Source organism: Centruroides vittatus, unplaced genomic scaffold (assembly GCF_030686945.1).
Source record: "Centruroides vittatus isolate TY-2023 unplaced genomic scaffold, ASM3068694v2 contig_5, whole genome shotgun sequence".
In the NCBI taxonomy this organism is placed as follows: Eukaryota; Metazoa; Arthropoda; class Arachnida; order Scorpiones; family Buthidae; genus Centruroides; species Centruroides vittatus.
The window spans coordinates 1,896,966-1,911,536 of NW_027122286.1; the positions used below are offsets into that span (position 1 = coordinate 1,896,966).

General features: G+C 27.4%; 1 protein-coding gene across 1 annotated transcript in view; it reads right to left on the reverse strand.

The window, feature by feature from the left end:
• ValRS (Valyl-tRNA synthetase) overlaps positions 1-14,571 on the reverse strand; it is a 67,025-nt gene that overhangs the window by 31,107 nt on the left and 21,347 nt on the right. Inside the window, exons 14-19 of the mRNA XM_067273842.1 lie at positions 14,187-14,263; positions 9,420-9,510; positions 5,124-5,229; positions 4,057-4,127; positions 1,813-1,938; positions 17-121 (exon numbers count right to left, since the gene is read on the reverse strand). Of these exons, the coding sequence (XP_067129943.1) occupies positions 17-121; positions 1,813-1,938; positions 4,057-4,127; positions 5,124-5,229; positions 9,420-9,510; positions 14,187-14,263 (576 nt within the window). The remainder of the gene's footprint in view (positions 1-16; positions 122-1,812; positions 1,939-4,056; positions 4,128-5,123; positions 5,230-9,419; positions 9,511-14,186; positions 14,264-14,571) is intronic.

Consider the following 14,571-nt stretch of genomic DNA (forward strand, 5'->3'; position numbering starts at 1 on the left):
ATATATATTTATTTACCTCTAGAGAAATACCATATATAACATCAGTAGGATCAATAACATTTCCTAAAGATTTACTCATTTTCCGACCATGTGCATCTCTTATGATGGAATGGAGAAAAACCTGAAAAGGAATAATTCAGTTATAACTTAATTTTAAGATGATTATTTTTAGAGGCAGTGACACACAAATAAATTTGTTAAATTACATTTATGTAATAAAATCAAAGAGTGTATTGAATCATTACAGTGAAGTCCTATTTTTACGCTTTATTAACTATGATATTCATGAACACCTGATTTTGTTCTGTTATTTAAAAAATCATCTCAGAGAGATTTTGTATGAAACAAAAAATCTAGAAAAATTCTAGAAAAATGAAAAGTTTTATTTGTTGCTCTTAAAAACAAATAAAATGTTCTTATTCCGATTTGAAAAATATTTAAAAAGTACTGTAAATAACTCTGGTATTAAAAGCTTATAAATTCATTCTGTTCTTATTCTTCAGGCTGATATACATGAGAAACAAAATTATAATAGTTAAATGAATGATTGCTTTCACTAATCATATTTTCTGATTGTGACAATTGATTGAGCCTGTCATTTATATACAGCAAGCTTCATTTTGTTATGATGTTTTGTTGCTTCTATATGAATAAATATTTTGCTGCATTTTTTTATGATAAAGAAATCAAATTACAGGTATCCCCATATAACACAGTTTTGCTCTAACACGGTTCAAGAATTGGAGACATTCCCATACAAAATGTCATAATTTTTAACTGCAAACACCATAATTCAATATTTTTTTTATTCAAGTAAGCATGCATACATATTGTCTTATATTTGCCCACAGATTTTAAATTATTGAAAATTTCAATGTTTAGTCCAGTTTTCTTTAATGAGAACTGACTGTACAATTTTTCTTCTTCCTTGTTCTACCTTTCCTATAAACCAGATGTCACTGTTGTTGTTATAGTGCTGTAAATGAACCCAAAAGATTTGTTGCTGTATTTTGTTTTTATAGAATAAATTAAAAGTTACTACATAAGAAGACTTAATTTTAAAAGTTCTCTTATGCAAATGCAAGCAAATGAAAATATCAGATTTAAAAAAAAAGCAGAGAAAAATCAATATGTTGCTGATACTTCAGATTAGATTCAACAAGAAAACTCAGAAGATGAAGATATTTTACCAAAAAAGAAAATGTTTTAATTTAACAGTGTTTGGCAGTGAAGAAAAAGTTAATATTAATGTGTAGTACTTTTAATTGTGATTAACTAATTAATTAAATTAACTAACAATTACTTTAATAAACATATTTTTCTTTGTTGTGAAAAAGAATAGTATACCTTTTGCTAACTTTTGAAACTTAACCCTATGTTTTGTACTAGTCCTTTGTTTCTTATAGCACAGATTCACATAACATGGCACTTTTTTGAAACTTAACTACCATGTTATATGGGGGATATTTGTACTAAAGTCTAATGGATTTAATTCGTAGCAGGATTTCATCTATCAACTTTAAAGTTTTGCACATGTAAACATTCATATTTTATTTGTTTGTATATTTAGTATATATGACAAAATATCAACTTAAAAATACTATTTATTTTTTCACAGTCTGGAATATGTTTTCATTTAATATACAAATAGTATTTTAATACAAGATTATTAAAAAGTTATAATATATAAATGATAAAACAATTTTTATTATAATTTCTACAAGTTTAATAAAATATAATTTATTTCAACTTATTTCATAAATTAATCAAAATATACATTTATTTACTAGTTGTTTACAGAAAAAAATTTACCTTGGTGAATGGTAATTGTCCCATTAATTGAATACCCAACATAACCATTCTTGCAACCCAAAAAAATAAAATATCATATCCAGTTTCAAGTAAAGTTCCAGGATAAAATAATTTTAGATCATCTGTCTGAAAAATTAAAAAATTATTAAATTATACAGTTAAAAGACATACTTAAAAAAGCAATTTTTTATAAAAAATTAAAAAAAACTACTTTGTATCATTTCAAGATTTTTTTATATAAAAGAATTAGATTAAACTATCATCCTAGTGATGGAAAAATTCCATACTTAAAATTATGATGATGTTTTGACCTAGTTCTTTTTCAAAAAATATAAGCATAATGCAATTATGATTTATACAAAGATTGCATTTGTGGAGCATGCAACTCCTATGTGAGTTATATCCCAACTGTAATGTATTTAAAAAAAAAAACTATGGAATAACTGGTTTTAATTGCATCATTAATAAACATTTCTGAATGTAAATGAACATTTAGATGTATTAAGTCCAATTTTTAAACAATTAGAATAGATAGATATTAAAATTTAGAGAAATTTGCAAATGCTATACAAAAAAATTCAACTAAACAGTATCACACAGGTAACCTTCATTATCTGTATAATATAGTTCAATGCAGTCTTTCAATTTCTTGAGTAAGTGCTTTTTTAAAAACAATTTTGTTGCCTTGAATTAGATACTTATAGTACATTACTTTAAATTTTATACTTATAGTGAATATCAAAATTAATTCTATTTATATTCCAAGATTACATTTCAAAATCATGTAAAATAACATCATATAAACCACAACTGTAATTTACTTTTAAAAGACAGAAAAAAAACCACATCAAAAGAATTAAACATAAAACAAATTTTCTATTATTCAATGTGAGAGAAACATAATAAAATCCTGTTATTTATTTCATTAAACAATACTTAAAAGTTAATGCGATATTGTATCTATGAGTCTATTTACCAAGAAGGAAGTATCTAACAGACCCAATACATACTGAATAAATTTAATTTATATAAATAAAATATATTTACAAATAAATATTATACAAGTAAAAATATGAAAAAATTAAAATATTAAACAAACCTTGACCAACATATTGTTTATTCTTTCTAATGTTTGCAACCATCAAACTGCATACAAACCGAATAAATAGAGTATCAGACATATAAAATATTATTTTTTTACATCATATATATGTTCAAATTTATAAATTCAAATATGATTCAAATATGTTAAATAAATGAATATATTCGGAAATAATGTTTTATACTTCTAATATTATATTTATTTAATTTGTATGCAGTCCTAAAGATAGCTGCAAACATTGGAAAGAATAAACAATATGCTGGTCAAGATTTGAGTAATATCTTGTATGTATATAAAGTTAGGAAAAGCACAAAAAAAAAAAAATTAGAAATATTAAAAATAAAGTAAAAGTCTTATTTTTTTGAAACTTAACTATTCATATAGATTTAATAGCATATTATTGTAGAAAATAAATCATTTCTAAAATACCTTGCACACGTGTAGTTTGCTATTATAATGATTAATGGGTTAATTTCCAGACCACAAAAAACCTAAAGTGAATATCATATTAAAGTTAATAATAATCTTTTTATTCACTTCTCAATGCATCTAAGAACCCTAAAATCAATTATATTATAATTAATTAATTATCCAATAGTGTTAAGCTTAGAGAAAAATTCAAAAAATAATAATCAATCAAACTTCAAAAGTCCTCTGAAGAGCATGAGAAGTTCTGAAAATAATAAATATGAATATAATTCAAAAGTGCTATATTAACAAAGTACCTTATAGTGATGTATGTTTGTATTAGATAGTCCATAAAATATTCTTGAAAGATTTTACAGCTTTCTAAGCATTTTAAGAATTAATAAATGTATGAAAATTAACAAATGGGTTTTGACTTATGTAAAAGAAACGAGTTTTAAAAAGACATATTTGTCTAAATAAAATAAATTTACATTGACATTATCATATAATTTTGTATAAATTCTATGAATATTCCATTGTTAATTTAGGAACTTTTGGAGGATGATCTGCCCTGGATATACTGTGAACCAAGCTGAACATAATTAAAAAAAGATCCTCTTAGTACACACACAGAAAGGTGTCAAAAAATGGAAAAAAGTATGTAAATAAATCAAACTTGTTGCACTATTTATATTTTATATAATATATATTCTATTCGTGTATGATTGACTTACTTCATCTGGCCATCCAAAAATTGAAAATGGAAAGAGTCCAGAAGAAAACCATGTATCCAATACATCGTCATCTAATTAAGAAAAATGTTATTTAATAAATTTTAATTTAACAACTTATATTTATCAGATTATTTTGGAATATAGATCTCATTCAATACACACAAAAAGGATTTTATTCCAAGAGACAATTTATTACTATTATAATATGAAATTAGTATTTATTGTAAACAGCCACGTTTCAATTGCCTGTAACCGGCAATTGAAATGTAGATATTTACAATAAATACTTTGTTCTTGTGGCTTCAGTTCCACAAGAATAAATTTTACTCAATCTTTGATAAAGATTTGTGAATAGATTACATTTTGTTAGAAGCTTCTATTAGTATATCTGAATTTTCCATGTGAAACTTGTCTTATCCTACCAAGTTTCATGCTGTAATTGCTATTAGTCAAGGAACCATTGGACAACAAAGTTGGCTGTTTAATCACTGTGCACCTGAGGTGCCTTCATGTTTTGGCTTATATCTCAAGAACAATATAATGTATGCAGCTAATATTTACATGACTTAAGTTAAGGTCCTTAGCTATCTTTGTGCCAAATTTCATTGAAATCTGAGGGGTCGAGATGGAGATCTCCATCACTTGGCATTGAACGACCCTATAGTTGTTATCAATGAAGTGGTAATAACATAAATGTTTTTATTAAAATGAAAATTATTAGTATATATCATAAAAAAGTGTATTGGAGAAAAGCAATCAAGGTTACTTTCTTTGTATTTTATAACTGTTCTTATTGACAACTTGGCTCTTAAACAACCATTCACATAACTTCTCAAATAACTGTTTAAATAAAGATGAATTTCCATTCATTACCAGTACATACTCATAATCTTCAGATTTTTTATAAATATATATCAAGTCCCAATTATATCTATAAAGTGATTTTATTAATTACTCATACAAGAGAATATGTTATGAATTAAGAAAACTTTTATTCTAAATGAAAATTTATAAATAATGGATAATTTCATATTTTTCATACATTTAACAAAAAATGTTGTATTTACCTTGTTTTAACTTAATTTTATTTTTAGAAACTTTAAACTTTTTGGCTGCTTTTTCTAAAGCTTCTTCTTCTGTTCTTCCACTGATCCAATATTCATTATCTTGTTCCTATCATAGAAGATATTACTATTTACTGACTAAAAAATAAATGATAAAAAGTCATTAATGTTAAAGCCTAACATCAAATGTTTCTGAGAAATGGCATAAAAATTGTATGTTTTCTATGCCAATGTAATTTAAATATACCAAACACAATCAGCAATTTCTAGATGAAGTTAGCTCAATCGACAAATACTGTCTTTGTCCATCTTTAATATTTGATGACACAAGTTCTTGAGATGTCAGATATACAGAGTAATTCAGAAACAATCATCTAATTTAAATTTTTATATTTTTAAAAATTAACAACAAAAAATGATAAGTAATACATGGATGTAAAGGACAAATGTCTAAGTTTTGGATTATGAACAATAGGTTGTGCTAATGTGTTGTTTATGAAGTTCTTTTGGAGAAGTAAAATGGCATCTAGTCAACAGAAAGCTTTTTGTGTGTTGCAGTTTGCATGATGTTAGTAGATAATCACTGTTCAGCATGAATTTCATAGAAAGTACCAAATGAATCTACTGACAGCTCAGAGTATTTGTAGGTGGTATCAGCAGTTCAAGGACACAGAATGTCTTTGTAAATGAATAAGTCCAGAGCAACCAGGCATCTCTGCAGAGAATGTTAAAAGAGTGAGAGAGACTTTTATATGCAGCCTGAAGAAATCAACCTATCATGCTAGTCAAAAATGAGGATTACTCAGCCTCCTACTGTTTACCATGTGTTGAGAAAAAAAATGTGTTATGAGCCACAAATTGTATAACTTGCAAGCACTGAAGCCTACTGATGACCTACAAAGACTGAACTTCTCTCTTTACATGAAACAGGCTAGATAGAGGCAGATGGTATTCACACTCATTTTCAGTGATGAGGCCATTTTCTATTTAAAGGCACTAGGCAATTTTTGTGGAAGGCATGTTGCCCAGTGACAGAAAAACCTGGCAGGGAGTCAAATTGCTTAACTTTTGGGAGACAAAAAGTCTCCTGTTGCTTGTTGTAACCAATGAGCACATGTAGATTTATCATGCAAGTACAACTCTTTTTAACATGAAAATAAAAATGGAGGACAGTCACTCGTCGATGGTTGATAGGACATGATGTTTAATTTCATTAATTCAATAGTAAGAACCAATTTATGGTATAGCCACACTATTCAAGAATATCATTACTAGATACAGGAAGAAATGTCAATCATATGATTCCATCAACTTATCTCATAGTGTGTCTGGACATCTTGAACATCAACAGGTTTTTGTCACGCAGAGATATGTCTCCAAGGCAAGAAATTGCCTAGTGTGTCATGGCCTAAACTAGCAGAGTGAACTGTCAAATTGTTTGCATATGGAGTGCTGAAAATCCTCATGCATGCATTATACAGGAACAGGACTAACCCAAAGTAAATGTTTTTTGTGCACTATCTGTATCAACAATTTACAGACCATTCTTTTTTGCAGAAAAAAACTGACTGGCATTTCATATTTGAATATGTTACAAATCTGGCTTTTTCCCTAGTTGAAGGAAGATCATTTTGGAGTGCCATCACTCTTCAGCAGAATGTTAAAAAATAATTTTAAATACAGGTACTTCTCACTTTACAACAGAGTTTCGTTCCGATGACTATGTCGTTAAGCGAATCTGACAATAAGAGAGGCGCTTGCACTGGAAATATAGGATCGTTACAAAATTATAAAAATTATGCAACAAACTTCAAATTTATTCATAAAAAGACTATTATAGTATGCTTAGTGTACATGTCACCATTTGCCACTGATCGACACTCAAGCTGAGAAAGGGGATTCCCCGAATTGCAGGTCGAAACTCGATTGGTCATAAGTGCAAGTGGTTGTTAAGCAGATAGGTCGTAAAGAAAAGAGTACCTGTATATTTTTAAAAGGAGTTTTTGTAACCTTCTGCTGAAGAGGGAAGTTAATCTGAAATGCTGAGTGCCTAGAATACAAATTTGTGTTACAATAAATATTTGAAAAACAAATATTGTCCACTGTTTTTGTGCTTCTTCTCCTTGGTCTTACAATTCCTTAAATAAAGTAGGGTTCTTGTGGAAATTTTATAATACTTATACAGATTCAATGTTTATTTGGTGTCAATAAGAAGATAATTTCTTTATTATAACTTGACTATTGAGAATCTTCAAAACTGTATAGAACACACTGCAGATAAAAAAAAAAGAGCTTAATGATTTCATTAGAACATCAAGTAGTAGAAAAAAGTGAAGAAATTTTAATGCAAGACAATACTTATCTGTTTAATATATTCTGAATATATTAAAATCTATCTTATCCAATGAATAAAAAAAATCTCTTTTTAAATAAAGCTGATTTTTTAGGAAGAAAAATAGTCATTTCAATACACTACTAAATTTTAAAAGTAATATAATTGTATTTAATATAACATAATAACAATTTGTGATCTACATAAATTGGCTTGAAAATTGAAAAAAATGAGTAACATTGATGATAGAAAATCTATGCAACAGATTTATTAAAAATACTATCTATCTATCTTATCCGTTTAGTTGTGTCTGACTCGGTCACTCTATGGATCAAAGCTCTCCATGCCTCTCTATCCTGCACAGCCTCCTTCAATTCTGTTATAAATAAGTCAGTGTCACTTGATTGTGTCAAGCCACCGAGTCCTTGGTTGGCCTCATGCTCTTTTCCTGCTAATCATCCCCAGTATGATCGCCTTCTCAAGGGAGCTGGTTCTCATTATATGACCAAAAAAGGACAATTTCTGTTTGGTTATCTGGGCTTCCAGTGAGATTTTCAGTTGGACTCTGTCTAAGACAGTTTTGTTGGTGATCTGCACTGTCCATGGAATGCGCAAAAGCCGTCTCCAACACCACAGTTCAAAAGCATCTATCTTCCTTCTGTCCGATTTCTTTAGATTCCAAGTTTCATTAAAAATACAAATATAGACAATCCAAATGGTGTCTTCCTTTTATCTGAGTTATGTATGACCAAATAAATTATATATACAGTAGAGCATCGATTATCCGACCTCCAATCAACCATCACATCGGTTAATCAACCGCGTTCAGGTCGGCAAATTCAAATGTCCTCTAGTGATGTGGCGCTACAATATTTGGCTATGTCTTGGCTACTTTAATACAGTATTATTTTTGCTAATTTTTGTGTGTTTTAGCAGGAAACACTGGCTCCACCATGAAAGGAAAGCCAGTATTTAAACCAGGCTTAATTTTCTATTTTTTCTTTATTTCTGTATTTATTTTGTGCAAAATAAAGAAATAATTTAACGATGATTATTATTTTAAAAAAAATTTGTTAGACTTAACATCAATAAAAATTCAACGCGAAGTAGGTTAATAGTGATATACTAATATGCTTATTACATGGGATATACTAATATACTAATACACTATACTAATAATGTATTTTTTCATACTTTTCGGTTATCCGTTTTTTCAATTATCCGACCAGCCTCAGTCCCCAATTGAGTCGGATAATCGATGCTCTACTGTACATATATATAAAAAAGGTGTGATAAAGAACAAGAGAAGATACAGTTTAGTTTATCTACCTTTATATTTCAAATTAACTTCAATGTTCTAGATTTTTAAATATGATATATTTGATTTTACAATATTTTCCCATCATCAGTGGACATATTTTGACTTTTACATAATTTATTGAAACTGCAACCTCAAATAAAAGACTGAGCTTCAGTGTATTTTAAATGAGTTTCTTATATCAAAAAGGATAAGGGAATATGCTGTTTAGATTATCTGAATTATATTTTTAATGAACTTTAATGTCCTAAATTTTTATATATAATATATACAGTACATAATAGATTATTTTTATTTTATTGTGCAAGTTTACTAAATTGTTAACAATATGAGCATTTTTTCACATTTATTAAACTTATAAATGCATTATATTTAATTTTTCTTAATTTTTTATTTTTATAATTTTTTTTTTCAATTTTATAAAGTGTATTTTTGTGGATTTTTTACATAAAAGAAAAAATTTTATTTATATACATTTTATAAACATATAAATAAAATAATGCAGCAGATTGCAAGCAAAAATTTTTGCCTTGCAAAACAAAATTTCATTTAAAAATAAATAAATTTAAAATGAAAAACTTACTAACTATAATTTATTTAATGATATTACTTAATGTATAAAATAAGATAAAATTATTTTAATACTTACAGTTCCCTGATATATAAAGGGATCATCTACTGTTACAAAGTAAGCTGGAATTCGATGACCCCACCATAACTGCCGAGAAATACACCACTCCCTAAAAACAATTGCAACACAAATCAAAACCAGTTAGACTGATCCCATATCTAATAACAGAATTGCATTAATTATAATTTTGTAATAAAATTAGAGCAATATGTAAAATGTTTGTATTTCATAAAAATATATTTTAAATAATCAACATTTAATATAATTGAAACTTTAATCAATAAGAGACAAATGTTGTTTCAATGTAGAAATTATTTAATTTTTTTTTTTCATTGGTAACAGTCATAGATCTGATATATAATAGCTGAAATATGTAACCAACTGTAACTTACGTAAACTTTTAGTTCCTGGAAAAACTTATTAACTTAGATGGTAAAGAATGTTAGAGTATCAGCCTACCACTCTAGAAATCCAGAGATTAAATCTTGTGAGCAACTTTCCAGAAAAAACAAATGGACTGTCCTGGATGTGTCAACCCAATTTTTCAGCACCTAGCTGCCTTCATTGCAGGCCTGGATAACCCACAATGAGTATGAAAAACTCCTCTTATTTCTCACATGGTGAAAAGTATCAAAAATGAAAAGAAATTTATAAAATAAAAATACAGTAGAGTCCAGAAACTTGGTCCTCAATAATGTGACATTCCATAAAACTCATCTTGTTGTCAAAAAAAGAAATACGTGTAATCTAACTTTTACATCTATAACTTAACACTAGGATCAAATAAATTATCGTTCTTCACTAGTGATACTTGATAATAGTATCAACTCTGTGTGTTAACAAAAATTATAAACCTTTCCCAAGATGCCACTGCAAAACATGACGACATTGAAAGTAGCAATTGAACAGCCAATATTTTTTAAATTAAAATTTAATGATAAATAGAAAGTTACTAATAGTACGTAGTTAATATGTATATGAATCTGCACATATAATGTAATACATATGAAACTTCAGCTATTTAGCCTAGTATCATAGCTATCTGTAGTCATTTTCAATAACTCATCACCTTCTCAGTCCACATTAAATGAAATTTGTGGGACTCTATTGTACTAATTATAATTTCAGCATTATTTGCAATCTTCTCTTAATGTTATAATTTAATATATAATAGTTTTTCAATATTCTAATAATTTAAAATTTGTATCAAATAATTATTGGTTACTTAAGTGCTTTGAATTTAAATAAAAATTATAATTTAATGTAAAGAAATTTACTTTTCTTTTGAAAAGAGTTATTATAATTTCCTGCCTATTAACTACAGCAGCATATAATCTGTAGAGCAAGTTTTCATTGATAAAAAAGTTTATTGTCATCTAATTTGCACAATATATAATCATCTCACAAACTCGATGTATTAATAATCATCCAACCATCAACCAAATTACTTGAGCAATATTATACATAATATTGCCCAATTAATTTGGCTGATGGTTGGATAATTTGCACAAGCTTGCTTAATTGTTTATTTGCTTTACTGGCTCATCAGCAATGAGATGATGAAACTTGTAAAAACATTTAATAAGAAAAAATATTATTAAATCTAGAAAAGAGATTATATGATTCATTTTAAAATGATACAATAAAAATTTAAAATCCAGAATTATGAAATGCAGTAAATCACTAATTTACAACTTAGTGAAGCTGGTATATTAATATCATTTTCAAGTTCAACATAATTCATTGTACTTAGTAATTGCATGGTATAATAATTACATAATAACTTTAACACTTCAATGGGTAATAAATGCATATTATTTAACAATAACATATAAGTTTTTTATGTTTAACTAAAATTCAGGTTTAAACTATTAGACTCAAAAACTAATAACAAAACTTTCTTTTTTCAGAGTTGCTTGATATGGAATTATCATTCTAATCTCAAATTTATAATAGAATTAAATTCAATTTTATTATTACGTCATTTTAAAAAATTAAATAAATAAAAAGTAACAATAGAAATAGTCATTTCCATATCAAATGTGCAAATTCTAAAGTATCAAAACTCCTTTGTATGAGTTTTGATACTATAGAATATGGTTGTCTTACTTGTGTTAATAAAATATCATAATTAAATTACATCTCTACAAGAGCAGATCTACATAGGGACTAATAGGACTTAAGCCCTGGGGACCTATTCTGAGTAGTATCGTTAAGCTAACAAATATGATAAAAACCAGTTTCTATTGGAACCACGTGATTCACATTTAATCAACTGTGAAAATGCTATTCCAAGCTGTACATTTTGTTTTCAGTTCTGATAGCCACATGCGATAACTAAGTTTTTGTTATCAGTCTTGAGTTGCCGTTAGGAATGTAACGAAAGTGAAAACAACATGGCGTCTTTTGTTGTAAGAATGATTTTACTTCACATGCAATTGGAGAGAGAGTTAATAAACTATGTTGTTGTATTGCTTAAAAATAATTACCTTAACTGTTTATGAATATTGTCTGAATAATGTAATTGCTTTCTTGTTAAAATTTAAAGTAGCTATAGCATGAACTTTATTTCTGAAATAGGTTTCATTCGCATATGTATAAATTAAAATGATAGTCATATATTTATATTCAAAGCTATCAGTTACTTTTCGCCATCTTTCTGGATCTTTTTGTGAGCTGACTCTATCAGAATTTAGACAGTTGGCTATTTCTTGCCACAATTTCTGGCGATCTTTTACGGTAAAAGAAGCATCTAACTTCCCTGACATTAATTTAGGGTTGTCTTTCATAAAATTAATGAGCATCTCAAACTGGGGACTTGTAGTTTGCTGGCTTCATTGTCCTTTCTTTGACATTTTAAAACAAAACTATTTCACTAGCGCTGATACACGACAATGCTAAAACCACGTGTTTCGCTTAGAAAATGGCGGGTTGCAGTCACGTGACAAAAATACAATGTTAACTAAACTGTGATTAGTTAAAGCATAATAGCTATTGATAGCATGGAACCCAGACACATCTTGACCGACTACTCATAGCGAAACCCACTTAACGAGGAGCACAGAATACCAATTTGTCTAAGGTTCGTTAACTGCCTTTCGCTAAGGGGACTTATTGAATGTCCCATGTATTGCTCTTGTTGAGTTATCAGAAGAGCTCAGAATAGGTCCCCTGGGCCCCAAGTGTCAAGGGCCCACAAAAGTTGAATTGTTATCATAAATTTTTAATATTTTTTCAGCAACAATGAGCACTTATTGTATAGTAAAAATAGTTAATATTAATAATATAATAATAATGATAATTTATAGTATTATTTATATTAACAAAAAATTGGGCTCCATTGGACTTCAGTAAGCCCTAGGCCCCGAAAAACCTAAATCTGCCAGTTTACAAGAACTTTCTGGATCCTTCTTAGAACAAACCTTCTCCATATCAACAGTGAAGATGACATGTCTTCTTGTGTTACATCAAAGTAACATTCAATCTTCTTGGTCAAGGTGTCAGGATCAGATACTAATTGTTATTGACTATGTAAGTTAAACCAACTAGAGCTAAGCTTAAAACATATTTTAACAAAGAATAGATTATTTTTGTATGGATGACTGAGTGTAAATAATCCTATTCCATCTGTGAATAGAAGTGAATACACCCAAGTATACAACAATAAGATACCTTTCATGTTTTATCATGTTGAGAACACTTTTTAATTTAACAAAAAGTAACATGATTTTACTTTTTGATGGTATAAAATATTGTCACAGATTATAGCTATAATCCACAGCATTAAAATTGGAAGAATTTTATAAACACTTAATCCACAGATTAGACAGAAAATTATGATAATAGGAAACCCTTAATCATCTTTGATGGTCCAACCTTGGTATTTTGTATTGTTCTTTACAACTGTTTTGCAATTTATAAGTCTCTCTATGAACAATATTTGTAGTTAAATATATATATTGTTTTGATTAAATAACTAAACAATAAAAACAACTTAGAAACAATAATCAATAGTAAGACCCATGAAAAGGTAATTTAAAATAATGAGAAGCAGATTAAATAATAAACATTTTAAAAAATAGGTAGATTATATCTATATTAATCAAATCACTCAGACATTGTGGCATGCTGTGATGCATGAAATGTTAAACTTTGACACTTCATAGAACTTTGACTTTACTGAGCTCTTAAATTTTTTCTGGTAATGTACTTGATAGTCGAGTTTCAATTGTACCAATTTGTTTTCCTGTAAGGAATCTGTTTCTATTCAAATATTTCATATCAGTGAATAAGGATTTAGTCAGTTCTTCAGACCAATGTAGTTTTATATAGATATTAAATTCATAACAATCTTATAATAAGTGTAATGCTTTTTAAATATTTTTAAAACAAAATATATCAAACAAATTCTTATATTCTTCAGAAATTTAAAAATATTGGAATGCTTTCAAACCTTTCAGTTCAATTTCAGTTATAGAGAATTATTTGTAGAGAATAAATTATATTACAGTATTTTAAAACTAAAGAATAATTTTCAAATTGCTTTTGGTCTATTTTAGACTAAAAGCAACTTGAGCAAAGTAAATTAAACATAAAAAATTTCAGTATTTTTTGGTATATAATATCAATGTGTAGTTATGTTTGCATGTCTATTTCACTATTTTCTCCTTGATTAGTTCTAAAAAAACACACTGTAAGAACTCATTAGTGAATATTTTTTTTTCCCAGAAATTTTTGTTCATAAATAATGAGTTCTGTAAAACTTCTATAATTAGTCATACCAACCTAATGTTTTCAAGCCAATGATACCATGTTTTCTCATGCATTTCAGGGATAATTTTCAAAGATCCATTTCTGACAGCCTACATAAAAATATAAAATTTCACACATACAAAGTTATAACTACTTCCAAAGAGAATATTAATACAGTAATTTATTTTAATAATTTTCAATATTAGTTTTACCGATTATTAATTACTAGAAAACAATTATAATTTTCACTCTTATTATAGTTAACTAACACTAGATTACATCAATTACAAATTTATAATGTATTTGCAATGTCTCCCTGTAATCATATTTAGCTTTTGTGTTATACACTCAGTTTTTTTTGTATATATTTTTCTTATTAGAATATTTATTTGTATTTTGTTAACCTTATATATTTTTT